At 40.3% G+C, this 21,231-nt stretch overlaps 1 protein-coding gene across 7 annotated transcripts in view; it reads right to left on the reverse strand.

Moving 5' to 3' along the window:
- Positions 1–2,385: 2,385 nt before the first annotated feature.
- Positions 2,386–21,231, reverse strand: part of RGS17 (regulator of G protein signaling 17) — a 61,209-nt gene continuing 42,363 nt past the window's right edge. For 3 of the 7 annotated variants that reach the window (XM_083732832.1, XM_083732837.1, XM_083732833.1), the window contains 3 exons: positions 10,425–10,514; positions 7,528–7,762; positions 2,386–6,713 (listed from right to left, as the gene is read on the reverse strand). In XM_083732832.1, coding sequence (XP_083588958.1) covers positions 6,525–6,713; positions 7,528–7,762; positions 10,425–10,514 — 514 coding nt within the window. In that variant the 3' untranslated portion in view covers positions 2,386–6,524. Of the gene's footprint in view, positions 6,714–7,527; positions 7,763–10,424; positions 10,544–21,231 lie in introns of all 7 variants that reach the window. The other 4 variants (XM_083732838.1, XM_083732834.1, XM_083732836.1 and 1 more) reach the window with 2 other exon arrangements.

Genomic DNA, 21,231 nt, shown 5'->3' on the forward strand with positions numbered 1-21,231 from the left:
TGAAACACCAGTTTAACGGCATACTAGATTTGCACAAAACAGCAGGTTAAAAAAATAAAGTGTGTGTTGCACCTCGCCCTACTCACAGCAAACCAAGGAGCGCCTCTCCAACAGAAGTAGAAGTAAATATGATGAGGGTAGCCAGAAGGGTGCAGCTGCCCGCCCCATTCAAGTAAATAAATAAAAATACTTAACTAACGGGCCAATCGTGTTGCAGATAACTCGGTTCTGCCCCCTAACATAAAGCCTGACCCCCATGACATAAATCCTAGCTATGCCCAGTGCTTTTTTGTCTTTCTAGAAATGAGGTGCCGGGGCTCACCAAGAAGTTGTTACAGTACGTGCCACACTTTTTAACAAAAAAAGAGGTGCCGTACTGCCTAAAAAAGAGCACTGCCTATGCCCATGGAAGTAAACTATATGATTTTTGTGCTGGGGATTATAGTGGCATGCACAAATGCTTCAGCTGAATAAGTACTACCGTTAATGCTGCCTTGTGAATGACCAGTGTGCTTATTTTACATACATTTAGCCTTTATGTAATTTTCAACATCTGGGTTTTCATATTTCATTTTTCTCTGATATTGTTTAGATTTTTCTTTCTCCACCTTCATGTGTACCTAACAACTTAGGGATAACACTTCATGCATCTGATGGACTCTAGTTGGTGAAAGTTTATGTCATGAGGTTAGATTCAGACTTGCCCTTGTGCAAACTGAACAGCTCCTTCTGTCGGTGGAAGGACCAAGGTCTGGAGAGGAGACATACTGGGAAAAGGTGTATGTGTTGGATTTCCACCAATTTCTGTCTTTACTTCCTCCTGAAGTCCCAAGCCCCATCTCCACCCCTTCTTTAGTCAGAGTGTACTGTGAGCAGAGTTCCTCCTATGGATTTTCCAGATCCGGCTCTGTGCTGTTCCCTAACATGGCAATTGTTTACCAGGGAGAAATAGTTAATATACCTGAGCCCTGTACATGAGCTCCTATATTGGTGTGTGACCCAAAAGACAACAGTATATTCTAAAATGAGCCCCTTTTCTAACTCATCGCACTGATCTGCTCTTGGGGTCAAACAGATCCTGATTAAGTCAGAGATGGGAAAAAATCTGATGTATTAGACAATGACTCCCATTTGAAGTATAAAATATAAAATTTTATTAATAATTATTGTTCATAGTACAGGGGTACAACTATACAGAGAGAGTGTCTGTGGTCTGTAATCACCCTCCACTAGTGTTAATTCCTATGGGGTCTCACACATTTCCCCCTTCAACTCAAAATCTCTCAGAAGTGTGAATACAAAAAACCAATAACGAATTATTAACACGTCTTGTATATTACCTGCTGTATCAGCAAGTGTTGTTAAGAATTTTACTAGTTGTCAACACTTTAGATCCCAAGACCTTGGATATTCCTCCCCCATTCCTCAATTCACTTTAACTGGGATATATCAGAAACCATATAAAAAGTATAGGAAAGGGGAGATCAAACAGTACAAAACAATCAATCCTCTTCCATCCAGAGGATAAATGAAGCATGAAGTGGGCAGCATGTGTGATGGGGTGGGTGGGTTACAATATAGATCTTAACTTCCAGGATCTGGTTCTACTCCTAGAGTGGCACTTTTCTGCCTCCTTCCTGTTGCAGCACTGAGCCCCTAAAAAGCCACTCTTTTAGGTTGGGGATCCTCTAGAATAGCACAGGAAATGGCAAGGGGGCTAGCATGTTAACGGAGAACTAGTGAAATTAAGGAACCCCCCCCCCCCCGGGTTGAGTGAGCAGAAGCACCTTTTGCTAATACAACTGCAACTATGGATTCAGGTTTATGCCCCCAAATGCCCAGGAACGCTAAGTTGCTGTCATAAGCCACAGTCGATAGAGCACCCTTACTTATAAACATTCAATAAAAAGATTAGTTGGAATAAGAAATATCAACAGCACTTAGATGAATGAGAGACATGTGTGGGCTTTTGCATGACCACAGTGTATAGATAATTTATTCACAGCCATTTTTAAATAAAAAGTTTCATATTTATTTCATATATGTGTGGCCTCATGAAAATCCAAAATCCAGGAAGTAAATACAGTTTAAATCTATTTTCGCCTGCAAGTAGTTAAGTATAGGTAGGCATTTGTTTGTTTGTTTGTTTTAAAGTTATTGTATAGCGCATGCACAATACAGTAATCTTTTTAGAAGTTTAATCATTGGCTGCTCACATTTTGCAAATATACCGAGAGCAATGAGATTATGTTACCGTCTAAAACATTGCCAATACTGCATCAATTTCATAAAACAGATTGAGGTATTCAAAAGTGGCACGAAAAAACTCTGGCTGTTTTTGCAGCCACAGGGTTTTGACACCAACAACCTGCATGGTTTTAAAAAAAAAAAATGGCAAAAGGCATATATATCCTGTGCATTTAAAATATACATCTACTCCTAGGAAGAACATTTGGAGTGTTGTATGGTTAGTCTACTGACCCCTTAAGAAGAAGGACATAGAATGAAATGTTAACACAGTCTCATTGCAATAACACACTAACCAATTTATGAAAAGTTTGTTTAAATGCTATACATTCCCCCCCTCCCCCAAATACAGCTACTATGAAATCCTATGCTAGAATTCAGGGTGGTGTTTTTGGGCCCCTATAGTTAGTTTTCATTAAGTTTCCTTAGAAGATAAATTCTGTCAAACTGACAACTTGCCTACTGTATTAAAAGTATCTTATAAAGATAGCTTCTGATTAACAGGTCACCATCAAATAGTAACATCAAAATATGAAGTCTAAATATTGAAAGTTGTATACATGCAGTATTCTCTAATTACATAGTACCTAGTTGTGTGCACCAGAGATAATTGTGTTTCAAACACTGTAACAAACCTGAATTCACACCATATATATACAGAAAGGGTGCTATATATTCAGAGTACCATAGTAAATATGACATTAACTGTGGTGCTCTTGATATGCAATACCACAGTTAAATCAATTCTGCTTAGGAAAAAAACCACATATCTTACATTTATTTCATTATTTCATTATTTCATTCACAATGAGAATTTCACAGTAGGAGGAGGCATTTCTGTCAGTTCCACTCCCCTTGCCCATTCCCACCCCCATTTAGGAAAAAAAATCTGTCTTTGTAAACATCTTCAAAGGTATTATTCTATCAATATATCTTTAAAATTTATTCATAATGGTAAATAACTAACCAACATGAATAAAGTATATCATAACACAATAACACTTTTCAGACAAAACAGATATTTATTAAAAGAATGTCCTTTATAAATAATTCATCTTGCATTTTAAACTACAGTTTCATAAACAACAATATTTAAAAGTGCTGATTATGGTAGGATAGTCAGCAACGCCAGTGTAAACAGACCTTTTACGTTTTCTGCTTTGCAGAATTTCCTCTTATTTATTTATTCTCTCTCCTCTTTTTTTTTTAAACCCCCATTTTGTCAAACACTACCACAGTTATCCAAAGAGTTGCATAGGGAATAAAGAATAGCCCTTTAAAGTCATTATCTCCTGAATTCTATATAAATTACAAAAAAACCAAATGAGCTTAAGAAAATGAGCAGCTAAATTGCCTGCGTCTCCCTCCCTCCCTCCCCCCCACCTAAAAGTTCTACAGATTTCAAGTAAAATAATAAGCAAAAATTCCCCACATCTGCCCTTTGACATGTGTTCAATAAATTAAAAATGAAGAGGTAGCAAAGGAAAGAGAGGAAGAAAAGAAAGAAAGAAAGAAAGAAAGAAAGAAAGAAAGAAAGAAAGAAAGAGCCTTTTGGAAACATATGAATGGCCCAATCACCAGAAAAAAGGGATTTAGGAAGGGGGTATTTAGGGTACTCTGATATTCTGCTGGCATGGATAAAAGGACTTCTGGTGCAGATGTTTAGGACTGGGGTAGGACTATCCAGCTCTGAAAGTTATTCTGCACCAATCAATACCTATTCTGGCTGAGAGTCCTTTTGGCCACTGCAATGGAGCTTCTGAGGACATCCTATTCAGCACAGCCCTGGGTCAAATGTCACCTAAAGATGGGAGGGGGGCTGCACCTCAGCATGCTTGGTGGCCCTTCAGAGATGTTGCCCTTTAGGAATAGCTTGCAGACAAGAGGTCAACATTTGAGAACCAAAGTCTACTCAGTTAACACCACAGTGAGGTTTATTTTAAACGAGGGCCTACCACGTCAACTGGCTGACATTAAGGGAGAAGCATCACTGAGGTTTTGGATGGTCAAAAAAAACCCAGAACAAAACTCTTCAAAACCCTATGGCCTGCTTTAAAAAAGTTCCTCAAAGGAAATATGCCAACACGCACCACTGGTTTGAACAGCTGTGAAAAATGTGTGGTGTTTTCTTTCAATTTTTAGATTAGATATTTATTCGCAAGGTCCAAGCATGTATTTAAATCAGGAAAGTTTATTTTTTTTTAAAAAAAACCACATTAAGCACCTACCTACAAAACTAAACCAGCAGCAAAGGGAGTGTGTATATTTCCCCCCAGGAATCTCGACCGTCGCACAAGAGCAATGAATGGGAGTTCCACAAAAGCCCCATCACTCACTGCCTGAGCTCACGTTCAATCCAGAGTGGTTGTGCAAAAAGATGGCCCAAGTAAACTGAGCTTAAGGTGGCTGAACTACTTTGTTCCCTCTTTCATTTTAGCGCTTAAAAGAAGTCCTTTTGTTTGTCTGATTTTGTTTTTGAACAAAGAACAAAGATAATAAAACACCCACTGATCTCATTCTTGGGCCACTTTTTTTTTTTTAATTAATCTTTATTTAAATCTCTGTAAACTTTTTCTACTCCACAACAAATCCTTCAAAATTAGGCAGGTCAGAAGATAGTCTTCTTCAGCCTTTTTTTTTAAAAAATAACAATTTGGTTTCAGTTTCTGGAAAACACACGAACATTCCATTTCATATGATAGCACTTTTTATAAAAAATAACTGACAGACAAATAGTAGTCCTCAGTGTGGACTGAAATGCTACATCTAGGCATTTTTCCCTTTAAAAAATTTAAACTTTTTAATTAAAAAAAGTAAATTATCAACCATGGTTGTGTGTATGCATTTTTTTTGTTTTCTGGGTTTTTGTTTTGCTTTGCTGAATTACATAACATTACACAGCAGCGTGAGATAACTGGATAGCCAGTCTTTAATAAATCTGTTACATTATCCGACATCTGAAATGTACATTGATTATCTGTTCTTATAACAATTAAAAACAATGTCAGCGCATATACTATGTAACCCCAACATGGATCCCTTCATGTAATTGTGCTTTGTTTATGTTTATTTTTTTGACATTTTGAACTCTGCAATGAAAATGCCACAATTATGGCAGTCAACAAGAGAAACCTCTTGTTTTGAATTTTTAAATTAATGATAAATAACACACACATGCTCCATCTCTCTCTCCTTCTTACACAGAAAGCTTGTCTGTCTTCCATAGCAATGGATTTTCCTCCACAGAGCGCTTGGAATAACATTGCTACACTTCAGGGCTAGTTTCTGACAGTGTTCGCATATGTTGTTTAAAAATGCAAGTTGCTTTTCGGCCTGTTCAGAGGATTCCTGTGTGTACTGTAAGACCATATTGCACAAAATACCGATATAATTTATGTTGTTGGATTAAATATTGCAACAACAAAGTGGTAAATGAAGCAGTTTTTGCTTTGCACATGCTGTGTGAGGGTACACAAGGAAATACGGTACTTCATAAAACGACACGCATGTCATTGCAATCTCAACTGTTGCTGTGAAAAGTGTGTGAAACGAGTGGTTATTTAGCAAATCTACTCTTTTCCCCCTTCCAAACTCAAGCATGAAGGACCTTGGTAAAATGTAGACAAAGACCATTGTGGTTATTTGTTTTCTTCACAGTAGCCTGAGTAGTGCTAAACTGTAGTTCTCCAGGAACTCAGTTCCAGATGTTAGTAAACTACTAAGGTGAAGACAGATGGAATACAAAAAGAGAGCTCGTAGCATGTCTCTCGGCTGTGGGGTGAACCTGGCTTCCTCTCAGCCCCACAAGCGAAAAAACAGACGTAGACATGCCAGCCAAGTAAAGCCTGGCTCAGGTGTCAGTCTTGCTCCCCCCTCCATTTAATGGATGAGCCACCCACCTTCTCTCTCTCTTTTTTTAAAAAAGCACAGCGTTCAATCTGCTCATTTGTCACCTTATTCATCGAAAAAGGATACGTTTCTTAAAGTGCAAAACTGCTCCAGCTATTGCGGGGGAGGTTTCTCGGGGTGGGGAGTGGGCTCTGCAAATCAGCACCGTGCACAGCCAGACTCTGCTTCAAAGGTGCAGAACTGGTCCCCCCCCCCCCCCGAGGTTGACGTGGGAGAAGAAAGCTACGTTTTGGATTGAATGCAGCAAGGGTGCTTCCAGAGCAGCCCCGCCACTCTAAAAATGCTTCTTCTGTCTTCATCCTAATAGTATCCCCACCCTCACCCCACCCCAAAAGCTAAATCAAGATTTCAGCCCCTCTCAAACAGACCTAAGTTTCAGAAGTAGAGCCCACAGTACTTTCGACAAGAGATTTATAAATCTGAGAGTTCAAAAACCTTGGGAAAGAGTCTCTGTGCATTAACGTATAGATCTGAAGTTGAGCGTCTTCGTACATATGCGGATTGGGATCCAACAAGTTTCTGTTGATCACTTCTCGCACCCGTGAGTCTAGACTAACCTAAAGAGAAGAGGAAGAGAAGTTGATCAAGCCCTCACTCAAGAAAGGTATACAGATCTCACTTTAAGGCTTCAGTCTTACTCAATCGCCGTTGTGCCCAACTGGATCTTGCCTACATGGAAGGACTGTCATAAACCCTTTGGCATCTTTATCAATTGTATGATTGATATGAAATGTACTGTGTTTCTTTAAATCAATGCAAATGAAAATGGAATGATACAAACCTATGCATTTTTTGCCTGAACTACTGAGTCCTTGGCCTGGGTGGAAAAGCATAGACATAGGACCATTTCAGGTATTTATTTATCTGTTCCAGTCCCGTTTGGTTGCAAAGCAAGCCCAACCCTCTGCCTCAACCTTTCCCAGGACTCTCTCCATTGTCAGGCATAATGCCTGCTTTGCACTATCACTTTGCTGAACAGCTGCTGCCATCTTGTTTTCACTTCCCTTTGTTAGAGAGCATTACAGCAAAGAGTTTATCGCTTATGGCGCCTTTACCAACCACTTGTGAAGGAGTTTACTTCATGCTTTCTAACCTAAAGGCAACTGCAAGCCTTTATGGCAGGGGTTTGGAACTTTTCCCTTTGATTTTGTAGACTACATTCCAGCTGCACAAATCATATCTCTCTCCATTCTTCACCCAACAAGCAAGGGGAATTATCATAGTTCAGGCCAGTCAAAACACTCAAGGGGAATGCAGAGCAGAGCAGATGAAGGGCATGGCCCTCAGAGAATTCCAAGGGCCAGCGAGAGCAAGGACTGGGGCCACATTTGACCCCAAGCTTGTATGCCAATTTGGAACTTATGGTATTACCTCTTTGGGTGAAAGTATAGAAATGTAGTCTTCGTATATAAGCCTTGCTTTTTCTTCAACAATTTCTTTGTTCTGTTCCTTCTTCAGGTCTTCACATGCTAGCCAGAACAGCAAGTTTTCTTCACTATATTCTGTTCGAAGAAATTCTCTGAAAATATTCCTACCGGCTGGTGTTTTCATCATCTTGTCAAAATTTTGAGCCCAAGACAGGATTTCATCTTCTGTAGGGTTTTGGCTGCAAAACAAACAAACAATGACAAGAGCAGCAGCAGCAACAACAACAACAACAACAACAAAAAGCTATTCAGTGTTTCTAATTCTTAAAGCTAGCAGTCAAACAATTCATATTTAGAAAGAGAAGACAGAAGTAGGTTGTCAGGTTATGTACAGGAGTCAGAGATGAGCGCTGGGATTGGGAAGAGACATTTTGCCTCCCATGGAAATACAAATCTTATCCTAATCCCAAAACGCAGACCTCAGAACAACAGATATTTCCTCAAATTGACAAGTCAGCAAGCATGGGTGGAGAACAGGTGCCTGCCTCCCCGGCATGCATTTACACCCCCCCCCTCCCATAACCCTCTCCAATGAGAGCTTCACTCTTTGACTTGAGTTGGCCAGAGGTAAAACATGAGACGTGTGAATTAATTCTAAAAAGGATATTAAAATTTGTTTCTATAAACAAAATGGCTGTGCAATGGATTATTAAAACCTTTCTTCAACTTATAAAGACCAGAAATGTGGGATACCATTCTTTGAAACTAATGGATGCTATGTTATGAAAAATCATTCTTGACCACAAGATGGCATCACCTTGAAGTGGAAAGGGAAGAAAAAAGTTAGACTGAAAACCATGAAGACAATTTTTAAAAATCTCAGATCCTGAATTGGTGTAATAGTTTAACTTAACAACAACAACAACAACAGTAAGCTCCAATACTTTTATGTTTGTAATTTATAGCATGTAGTAAGGTTATCAATAAGACAGGATTAGGCCAATAATTTGAACTAATATAAAAAGGGAGGAGCAGCGGTATAATGTCAGAAATGAATTGATGCTGTAAAGGGAGGCAAATGAAAGAGGGTAGGGAGGCTAATGAAAACCAATGAAAGGAAAAATTGGGGCAAAAGAAAAATAATATTGTGTGCATGTGAATTCTGTATATGGCAACACTGGCTCCAGCCACACCTATCACTAACCACATCCACTGGATCCAAAAGCTCACACACTGCCACTTTGGGCCTAGAAGGCTGTCTGCTCCTAGTGTAGACAACACTGAGTTAGATAGATTAACTATCTATCTAGATAGATTAACTAACTAACTGGTCTGACTTAGTATAAGGCAGCATGTATGTCTGAAAGGTAACTACATCAGTATAATTGTGACATGGGTATGTATCCGACGACAGAACAAGGGATGAACTTCCCTGCTCTTCCAGAACCTCAGCTGAGTGTGGTCAGTTGTGTGAATCCTCAATGGATGATGCAACAGAGAGACCCAGCTCAGATGACCATTAAAATTTCAACTGTGCCTTCTTGAGCCTTCTACTTGCATTAATTAAAAGATCTGATTTCTGATATTTCAGTAGGAATTGCCCCCATGCTTGCCAGCATGTTTCTACAACCTGTTAGTTAACAAACTAACAGCCTGTTACTATACTTAACTGACAAGCAACCTGTTAGTTTCACAATCTGTTATGTATCAAACCATTGTAACTAACATTGGTTATAACTATCCACAGGTTCATACATAACATGGAACTGTGGGTTATTCAACAGCGAAAGTGGAAGCTTTCACTCCCCTTTTATTGCACAAGGAGGAGAGAGGACAAAAACACACACAAGCCCATACCTGTAAGCAGTTTACATAAGAGTATGAAATATACATTAAAATAATGCTAAAAACGGATATTAAGAACAGCAAGTATTTATAGTAATTATCAGAAACTGATAAACAGTTTTAAAAACAAATATACATAATAAAATTAACAGTGACTTACTAAACTGTAAGAAGGCATAGAAGTATGGATGAATAAGAATGCCAATAGTTTGGCAGCAGAGCTCAGGGCTCCATATAGTTATTTGCTTCTCACCATGACAAGCAAAAGCAAAATAAATTACGCAAAAGAGTCAGTGTGCACAATTTATTCAATTTCCTAATTTATACATGATGATGAGTTCAGCTTTTCTTGGCACAGAATTTGTATTTCCATAACACAGGAGTTTTAACACACACTTATTTTTGTATGGAGCATGCACAGCCCCGAATCTAATTGCGCTTCTTACAGTTATTTTTCTGCACAGACAAAAAATGCATTATTATTCATTGATATGCTGACAGAAAGGAGAAAGCATGCTTGATTTTATTTTATTTATACCACAACCATGCATCAGCAATGCTCCTTTGCTGTTATATTACATGAAGACCAACTGACTGAAACTCAAATTTCTGGTTGTTGCTTTTGTATGAATTACAGGAAAGCGCACACAGTGAAGCAACTAACAGTGAAATCCTGTACATGTTTACTCAGAAGTAAGCCACAACAAAGTAGTTCCATCAGGTTACCAGATGTCCCCATTTCCCGGGGACAGTCCCCGGATTTACAAATCAGTCCCCATATAAAATCCATTGAAGTTGAAAAGTGTCCCTGGATTCATTGAAAAAAATCTGGTAACCTTATTCTGGCTACACAATGAAACTTCCCTCCCCTCTACTCATTTCTTCCCCAATTTGTTCTGTATTTTCCCCAACTGTCCAGAGCAGATTTGGGAAGAGGAGAGGGAAGGAAGTTCCATGGCACAAACAGAGATCTTTGTCCCAAGTATGTGTGCAGAAGATTGCAGCCATCATAGTTTAGGGTAAGAGGCAATTAGAGAAGACAAACAGCAAACTTACCACTCTTCTATGACTTGAATACTCTCCATTTTAGTTGTGTGTGTCGGCCTTCCTGTACTGTCCCCTCTATCTTCATTCCTAACAGTGAGGCTGCAATGTAGTACAACACTTTATTTTGTCTAGAGAGAATTAATTTAAAACAATGAATATACAATATATAAAACAACACTGAGGTTTAACGTGAACCTGCATTCTTAAAGGAGACATTGTTTTGGTGGCAAATGCAGGCCACCATTGGAATACCCATCATAAAAAGAGATTCCCTTGACCTTTTAAGACTCCTTCATATCCTCTACTCAAAGGAACACCGAGGGAGACAGACTGTATATTTAATATCAACACCTCAATTGTAACTTTTGTAATCTTTATTTGTTTCAGTGATTAAGTCCTGACAATAAACTGACTCTATATATTTTAATATTTGGAACACATATGTGAAAAGAACAGAACAGAACAGAAAAGAAAAGAAGAAAAGAACAGAGAAAAGATGTTCCATATTGTCATTATTTAAAAGGCCCAACAGTGGTTATTTTCATAAATTCTAAGCGAGGCATTTCTTGCAATGTCTTCTGGCAGCACAGATTCAGCAATGCTACTAGCCACTAGATGGCTCCTCTTTCAAAATGGTATTGTGCATTTAGTGCTCAAGTATAGAAACTTGTAACATTGGCTCTCATGCTCTCTCTGTGACATGATGTGGCCTGTTAAAAATAGTAGGATTGATTGTTTTCCCTTTTTGTTCAAGCTCCTTACCTGCCTAGTTGCCTGATTTGTATTTAAAGCCAGACATACTGTATCAGCATGGCATCTACACAGGGGCAGCCTGTCCCGTTTTGCCATCTGAGGTGAAACAGGAAGGTGTCACCTCCACCCGGCCGAAACGTCACCTACCAGAATTGTGTTGCTTCTGGTGAGATCTTGTGAGATCTCGCTGGGAGCTGCTGCCACACAATCCTGGAGCAATTAGCCTCCTTCTACCGGTGCAACAACGGGCAGGGAGTAGGAGGCAGAGCAGGGCCACAGAAATTTTTTTTGGGGGGGCAGCCCCCTTCTTGAATTTTTTGGGAGGCTGAAGAGCTCTCAGTCCCCAATACTTGGTGCACCCGTCTGGTTTAAACTGGGGCACAATCCAGCAAATCTGGTACTGCTACTATGCAACATCTATTTATTTCAACTAGAGCCATTGATGTTCAGTATATATCTTTAAGAAGTCATATTATCATTCACAATGTAATCGGGTGTAAAAACATATCTATGTACAACAGTATGCCCTAGCACTACTGGGAGATTGTCTTATGATGATTGATGACATTGTCCAGAGAGTTAATCCAAACTATACATCATCTTCAATGAATAAAACATATGTATTGAGCCTCCAGCCATCGTTTTAATACTAAGGTGCAAGGAATACTTCTCGGCTGTGAGTTCAATATGTACCACTGTGATAAATGGCATTTTGGCCAGTAATCTCTTCAAGCCAATAAAAGCATGTTTGCTTTCCAGCAAAAAAATCAAAATCAAATCTACTTCCAATTACTAGAAGCTGAGAACAATGTAAATTTCTGCACCCAAAGACCTGTTTCTCTCTTTTATAATGCTTAATGGATAATAATGGGGGATTATTTTTTCTCCTACAAAAATATTTGCTGTGAAATAATATTTGCTTCCCAAATTTGTATGTTAGGTTTCTATGACTATGCTTAAGATCCCTAATAGGTATATTATTCACAACAAAACAGTAGGTATACAGTAAGCTAATTTATAGTTGCCATTAGGCAAAAAATTGAGTTTGGGATAGTTTCTGCTTGAGCTTCTCTGTATTTTTAAGGAAAACAAAGACTAGATATCCCCCCCCCCATGGGGCTGCTCACAGCCCTAACCAGGACCCACAGAAAGCATTAATGTAGGTTGTTAGTAATGTTATTCTGTGGGCACCATCTGATTCTCTACTGGAGTCAAGGGCTGTTGCAGAAACTCTCCATACAGAGGATAAAACTGGGAAAACCTGGGACTAGTGGATCAATGCAATTTTACTTAAAGCAAAAAGTTGATTTTTTTGAGATTTCATCATCTGAAGCCTCGACAGAACCAAAATGATTTTCAATAAGGATAGTGATAGTTCTATAATTGTGGCCAGCCATGCCCCAATTAATCCCAATTAATGCCCCCCCCCAGTAATCCATGTTTATGGTTAATGGGTCACCTGACTAGTAAATTAGAAATGGCAGCCACCATTTTCGATAACACTGTGAGCCTTCAAAATTATGACTTCTGCTCTTGGTGAAAAATTTAGTGAAATCTTCTACCTGTCTTATTAAGTTTACTGGGACTTAATTTCAGAGTCCCAGGTAAGCGTGCACTGGATTTCGGCCTTACAGTACCAGCCATTTGCAACACATGCCAATCATCCTAAGCAGTGTAGAAAAGTAGTCAGCTATAAACACTGAAAGCTCAGTTTAAGAGTAATGAATGAATCCTAAAATCTCTTGGTGAACAGCTTTGTGCCTTTCAAGTGTCCCTGCTGAACACAGAGCATACTTTTTGAGGGGTATGTAAATGTTTGAGGGGTATAAGCCCACTAGTCTGTCTCAGGACTAATATTCCTTCATGTGTTTCTAAGAAACTGGGCAGGGTTATAATGTTGCCCTTGGGATACAGAGTGTGTTTTTCCATAATTACTTAACCCTTTTGTAGCATGAATTGTATGCTAAAAACTGAACCGAGGGGGCCAGAACTCCCCTTTCCCCCAGTGTGTCAGTTTCCGAGCATATTTCTGTCTTACAGGCACTATAAGAATACTACTATGTCATTGGTCTTTGGTCTGCAACAATGATTCAGCAGTGATTCAGTAATGCAGCAGTAACTATGATTTCAATGGAGAAGCAGAACTGTGTGTGTGTGTGTGAGAGAGAGAAATTTGCACCAGTTGACTTTCTGAAGACTCATAAAACGGGAAAGCGCCAATAGAACAAATAAGGCACCTGCTTTGGGAGTAAATGCTGAACATCACAAACTTGTGTTGTAGACAGTGTGATATAGTAGGCAGAGAGCACAGACCATGGACCAGAGTTACTTAGGTACAACAGTGTTTAGCTGTGAATCCTACTTGTGACCTTGGGCTCTTCGATCAGCAGGTATCCACAGACTTTAAAGCTGCATTAGGATATCCTTGGAGGTTGTTGTGAGGATGTAATGGGGGGTGTCCTGTACTTCTCCCTCCCCAAACATATGAGCTGCTTGGAGGAAAGGTGGGACAAAATTGTGATGAAGATGTACCTGTCCATCACTCACATTCATTCACACCCCCACCTGCATTCACATTAGTCAGGTTCTTGCTTAGCAGCTGAATTCAGTGACTGTCTAGGTGAGCATGTACAGGATAATAAGCCAAAGGGCCATCCTATATATTTGCTATGCCAGCAAATATATACTTAGCATGCAGCATGCATTGCACTATGGCAACATGCTGTAACCCAGATGCTGTGTGCGCTATAATACAGTCAAATAAACGTGGCTTATAGGGAGAGATGCTGGATGAATGCCAATCTATTACAATGGAATGATTGAAAATAGAACTTGTGAAAGTTCTTCATTTCTCATTGATTCATATCTGGACAAAGTTTTATTGAATGCCTATAATTGGCAGGTATGTGATCCCCACCCACTGATCTATGGCACTGCTGAGAGCTCCCTGATCCCTCTTCCACTCTTTTCAAGTGATCCATGCGATTCTCCTTGCTGGCCATTTTAAAATGTCTGTGTATGTGCGTGCACGCAAAACATAAAAATGACAGTGGTGAACAGTGGCAACTGGGAAGAAGGGACAAGTCTTGACACCAATTAAACGTGCAAGGGCTGGGCAGAAGGAGGAACAGCAAGGGGAGGCGCTGAGCTTACTTTGTCAGCAGATCCTTTGAAAAACGTGTGAAAAGCTCTTGTGCCATAGGACTGAGTCAGAAGTCTTAACTATTGATTTTCCCTGAGTAAATGCACCCCCTAGAGTATTTAAAGTGTAAATACTGAACTTCAACATGATACAGTAATAATATAAATAACATGCCTTATCTATTAGAAGGGAATACGTAGCCTCTTTTTTTTTAGCGTAATCTCTCTATCTAGAGTGAGAGCTGATTGCCTGTTTTGGGGGAAACAGAGTATCTGTGCTGGGAAAACATACAGCACTGATCATCTTCTTGGCACTGTGGTTGTTTTCTCATCCAACAACTGGAATGTATGTATCCATGTGCAATGAATGTGACAATCCAGCTAGAGCAGGCTTCCTCAGACTCGGCCCTCCAGATGTTTTTGACCTACAACTCCCATGATCCCTAGCTAGCGGGACCAGTGGCCAGGGATGATGGGAATTGTAGTCTTCAAACATCTGGAGGGCCGAGGTTGAGGAAGCCTGAGCTAGAGGTACCATGGATAAAATTCAACATCATGCTACTATGATTCTTCCATCAGCATAAGCATTTCTGCTGATGGAACTACCTCCCCTCCCCTGATGTGTTGTTTTGGGGGTTCTCCCGACCCCATTTAGCTGAGGAAAGCAGGGGCATACAAGAGAGCAGAAACGAGCAAGCTCCATTGTGCCAGCAGGACTCGTTGCTCTGGCTCCTGCCAGCACAACTATTGAGTTGAAGCCGGCCCCAGACATTTGAATCATTCCTGATCGAGAATGAAACTAAACGTGGATTCCCCAGACCATGTTAGAGCAACTGTCAGATCAGTACTGTGAACATATCACAAACCAAATGTTTATGACTAGGATGTCACTACGTACATATTGCATTTCTCAGTGATCATATGATTATTGCTATATGAGCTGTTCGGACACTGCCAGGCAAGCAATGCAAACTGGTTCACCAAAATGTCCCATATGTGACTGTGGCCATTTTAATACAGGTAAGTGGCCATCCATAATGTTTGCTCCAACCAACTGCAAGTTGAATCATGTAAAGTGGAACATAAAGTGCACCAGGGGAGGTTTAAAACATACTTTGGAGAGGGCACTTTGGAATCAACTAGCATCTGGAAATAGAAATGATGGGATGAATCCCTCCATGCGAATGAACATTACAGGAGAAGCAAAAATGAAGGCAAGAGGTACAAATAGAATTCCATGAAGTCAAATTGTGAAAATGAAGAAAAAGGGAGAGAGACAAGGAGACACGATGCACATTCTGTATGAAAGCATGCCTAAGCACATCAGTAGGGCCTCCACATGGATGAATATTTATATTCTGTCAGATTTTTAAAGGCTGTTTATCTTCTTTGCCTTCTGTCTTAAGAAAGAGTAGGGCTGCTTTTTAATTGAAGGATTCCAAGGCATCTTGGTTTTAAGTAAGGAGACAGTCTTGAAAGAGTTGCTTAATTCTTTGGAGTCCAGAGATAGAGCTTGAGTTCTGTTTAAAAATCCCAGACACTTATTCCTGGTGCAACTGACATTTTAAGCTGATTTGGAATGATACATGGTTGGAAGATAAACTCTCTGCAAGCAGGAAATTATTCTGTGAGCTAATATATCAGCCAGAAGTTATACTTTCATCCTCCACTATAGGGGGTGAAGGGTTGTTGTTGTTGTTTTTTGATAATTCCATTCTCAAAACATTGGCAGTGTTTGCATGTTGCAGAAAATCTTAGAGGATTATTGTGAATGCACAGAAGGCTCTCAGCTCACTCCTCACCCCTAATTAATGGGAGCAACAGACCATGATCCCTCATGTGTCATTACATCTGAACTGGGGATCATGGTTCCTTCACTTCAAACAAACCATAATGTTAAGTCAGGGTTTGCCCAATGTGAACTGGGCCGCTGAGTTAGATTCAGTCACTAAAGTCAGAAGTCTTCGGAAACTCAAAAGAAGAGTTTTATTTTGATGCTTGGTCTAATTCCCAACTCTCTTACCTGCTGCTTTTTATTTATCGAGTTTCATCGGCAAGACTGACCCAAGACAATCTGCTGCCTGAGGCTTCCCACCAAGTCAAGGTGCAAAATATCCAAAGCCAACCAAGTTATTTTGGTACCTATGGCAGAAGACCCCACAAGCACTTGTTCCCCTCCCTAACCCCAGTTTATTGACCCCCATCTAGATGTCTGTCTAAAACCTTCACAGCCTCTCCTGGTTCCAATGGAATGGAAAAATAGAGCTGTGTGTCATCGGCATATTGATGACACCGTGCTCCAAATCCCCAGATGTCAGCTCCCAACGATTTCATATAGGTGTCAAATAGCAAAGGAGACAGCTTGGGCTCTTGAGGGATCTCACAGGTCCAAAACCATGAAGCTGAGCAACCATCGCCTAGTACTACTTTCTGGTAGCGACCCTGCAGGTAGGAGCAGAACCCCTGTAAGACAGTACCACCACCTTCCTCAGTTGCTCCTGAAGAACACCATTGGCAATGGTGTCAAAAGCCCCTGAGATGTGAAGAGAACCAACAGGGTAGCACTCCCATTGCCTCCCTCCCCATACAAATGAGTTCAATGTCATTACCTGCTAACTGCTGCCCATCACACCACTCATAAAGGTGCAAAGACAGTAGTTGAATTTCCTAGTAAGGGATTAAACAGGTATTCTTGGTATTCTTGGTTTCCAACGATGCCAGCATGCTAACCTCACTAAAATGACAACATAGAATCCCTCCAAAGTATCTTGCAATATGCCCATGAAGTCAGAGAAAAATCAAAATTCCCCAGTCCTTATCAAATTGAAGAGACTAATATATTTATTATTTTCGGTGAGCCCAATTACACTGTTTCAAGCAAGTTCCCTGAAAACAGTTTCTTGACTGCAATCATTTTCCATTTGAAGGGTAAATATTTGATAGGAGGGGTGAGCTGGATCCCGTCAATAAGCACACCACACCCAAGCTGCTGCTGGTCGTTCAACTGAAAGAAGACTTAAGTTGGCTCTATACATAGCAGCCAGGAACCATGCCTGAGAAAACATCACTTCCATATACACAGGTGGCCATTCTTTGTAGATATGAGTTTTGCATAGTTCCTGAGCTGAGCAGAGAGTGTACCAAGATGTTGTCACCCCTGTTAGGCAAATGCAGTCTATACAAGCTCATAGGAACTTACTGACAGATGATACATTGTTGGTCTGTGCTGGCAAAGCACATTATCTTCACAGTTTCTAGCAATGGACGATTTTTTGAAAAATAGGGGAAATCATGCCAATGCTGTATCTGTCTTACGGACTTGAGTTTAACTGCAGTCTTCTGAATAAAAGAGAGTAAAATGAAATGAAATGTAGGTCACAGCCACACCATACATCTAATGCATATCTAAAGCACATGGCGTCCTACAAAGGATCCTGAGAACTGTAGTTTAAGGGTGCTGAGAACTGTAACTCTGTAAAGGATTCTTTTGTATCACATTTATACTTGGTACTCTAGTTGTTGAATAAAATCATATGAAAGGATTGACAACCTTAACTCTGGCATCTCTGCCACTGTTTCCTGTTCCTTCAGTTGACCCTTATACAGTTTTGTAATTGTTTATCTCCTGAGGTGAACTTGTCTTAATTTCACATAATGCACCTTGACATTCAAAACAGTGTGAAGTCTTATGGGAAAGAGAACGGCATCTTGTGAGGAGGGGTATCCAATTTAAGAAGCCAAAAGGACACTGAGGTTTCGTTTCTTTCCCACATCTTGCATCCTTAGCAGTTTTGTAGCAGACTAATTTTTTTTGCATTGGGCTTTGGGACAAAACATAAAATCTTTCCTCCCCCATCAATTTAAGCGATACTAGGTGTGAGAAAGAAAACTCTAGGTGTGCGGAGCAGGCTATGTTCAGAGCTTGACTGCATAGGCCACAGGAAAAGGCAAGTTACAGCATTTACATCTCTGCCTTCTAATAAGGCTAAACAGTGTTATAATACACACTCCCTGTACATTTTTACACATTTATACTCAGAAGTATGTCCCACTGAGGTCAAGGGAACATCTTCCCAGGTAAGCAGGCATAGGGTTACAGTCTCCATCACTCTTCTGCATGCTTCCAACAAAGGCTTCTCTGTTTATTGAATTCTAGAGACCTGCTCTACAGACCCTGTCTGTCCCATAACCTCATTATGTCGCTACTAACACCTGGTAACTTCTCTTGATGCAACCCAGGTGTACCATATCCCTAGGGATTAATGAAGAGAATGCAGCTAGCTCATCAAGCCCACCATTGGCTGCCAGCTAAGTAGGGTGGCTATGTGTCCTACTTTATAGAGGATGGTCCTCTAGTTGAAGGATTACCAGAGGACAGACCTCCATTTGAAGGTGTCTTCTGTTTGATGGGCTGTCAGGCCAAGTCACAGACATAGGGCAATAAGTAGGAAGAGAGTAGGGATACCCTGACATTGCCCATCAGTGACGAGCAATTGAACAGCAGACTGAGCAGGCACAGTGGACTAAGCGCAGGACACATATTTGCATATAATTCACATTAGCTAATGCATAGGTATATTTAGAAATAATTATACAAATCAATGTAAATCTATGCCCTGTACTGGCTGGAGGACACTAGGTTGGTGGAGGCTGTTCTACTGCTATGATCTCTGCAGTTGGTCACGTGGTTGTTCTAAAACTCTCAAACACTGATGTCCTCTTCCTAGGGGAAGGATTTAAGACATTGTCAGGGAGGCACAAGTGCTAGAACTTGGGAGAGAATAAGCAGCTACTCCAGGCTGCAGGGCCCTGAAAAATTTACTCCCTTGATTGTAAATGCAACTGATAAGGTCAATTATTCAGTGCTGGAGGATGAATCAATGCAGAATCTTTATGTAGCGGAGAGCAGAACTACCAAGCTTCAAACCAACCCCTTGTTTAAAGATCAGAATCACTTGGCTATTAAGGAACACAAAGCAGACTCCCAGAGCCTCACAAAATAAGTGTACAACGAAGTTATTTGCATTCAAATAGGCAAACTGGAAATGTTCAGATTAATGAACCTGCTTTGCTACTTACTGAAGATTTACTCAATGAGACATGAACAGATGATGCTACCTACTAAAGCTCTGGGTAGGCTAGACCCAGCAGGAAGTAGAAACCAACCCCTGGTGGGTTGCCATATGTGACTGGTGGGTTTCATTCAGCTTGATGGGTCACAAGTTGTTTAGGCATGCTGTTGAGGTGTTTTTTTTAGTGTGAAGCTCAGTAATTTCTTCCATCCGAGTATGGCTGAAGGCAGGCAATAGCTCTTAAGGGAGTTAAAAACTGCTTGAAGAGAAGCATTTCCTCCAATGGATCCTCCCCCCAGCTGCCTCTGGTCAAATACATTTCGCAGAGTTCTTTCCCTCCTCTTCTTCAAAAACTGGTCACCAGGGGCAGAAGTGCGATGAGACCGAGAGTATATATACCAACGAAGATCAATCCCTGTTTCAAACTGCTTTCCACTCTGAAAATCTCCATGGCTATGTGTGATAATATAGCCAGCCATCTTTATAAATAATGTGACAGCTTCAAATTTTATAGTGAAAGCTACATTTAAATAACAGGAGAGAAATCTGGCTCTTGGTGTGGGATGGAGAGCAAGACGCTTAATCTCTCTCTCTCTCTCTGTAGGTCTTTACCAAAATACATGTATAGCTGTCAGACACCTCACGAATTCACTGTAAAAATAATGACAAAAGCATGGACGCTGTGACTTTTTTTTATAACTCCCAGTTAGCTGTTAAACCCATACAAGGAAAAAATGTTCCTTTTAATAAAAAGAAATATTTGTGTAATAAGGTCAGAAGCAAGAGCTTTCAGACTATCGAGGCAAATTACAAAACCAGAAAGAAGAGGTTTCTTGCCAACAGTGACTTTTGCTGACTCTGAGTACTTTAGTGAGCAGCCTGAAGGCTTGCTGAGTTCACCTGGTTCCAGTGCTGGCTTGCTGCCATTCTGGGCCTTACACTTCCATGCCCAACTCTGACTTTTCACTTAGAAGGTCAGGAGCCAACAGCCAATTTTTGAAGAACTAAGACCTTGTATTGTACTTCACGCTATTAAAATAATGTAAAACTTTTGTTCGTTTACTTACTGGGGGGGAAATGGTGGAAATACTGTCAGTTTCTGAATAATCTATCCACCTTACGTTTATGACACTGTGGCAGAAGGAAAGTTTTTGAGCTTTGGTATGGTTTCATGATGGGTGGTCTGATTTAATTAGTATAGGGCATCTTCAGGGAGGGGAGGGGCCTAACGTTCTATTAAAATGCAGGGCTCTTCAAATTTCAAGGCACATGTCGCAATAGGCTCTTCTGCCACCTGATGGAATTAGTATATCCTCCAACATTTCTCCGGTGAAAATAGGGACATCCCATTCCATAATGATAATTTTACTGGGTTGTCCCAGCCACTCTGAGCAGCTTCCAATATATATTAAAACATAATAAAACACTAAACATAAAAAACAACAACATTCCCTATACAGGATTGCCTTCAGATGGCTCGGGGGTTAGATAACTCCATACCCTCCAACATTTCTCCAATGAAAATAGGGACATCCTAAGGAAAAGTGGTACATTCCAGGATCAAATCAGAAACTGGTACGGCTTCTCTAAATCAGCGACACCCCAGAAAATAGGGACACTTGGAGGGGAGGGCTTTAAAAATATTTCAAAAATTCAGTTCATCAGTTGTCCTCTAAAATTATAATCCCCAAGGAAAAGGAGTTTTGTTAGTCCTAATACATTAGGAAAGAATGCCAAGCCATTACAGCAAGAATGAGGAGCTGTGGTTCTCTAGATGTTTTGTTAGATTCTCATTCCCATCAGCTCCATCCAGCATGGCCAGTGATTAGGGATGATGGGCATTTTAGTAC

The sequence above is a fragment of the Podarcis gaigeae genome, assembly GCF_964106915.1.
Source record: "Podarcis gaigeae genome assembly, chromosome: 3".
NCBI lineage: Eukaryota > Metazoa > Chordata > Lepidosauria > Squamata > Lacertidae > Podarcis > Podarcis gaigeae.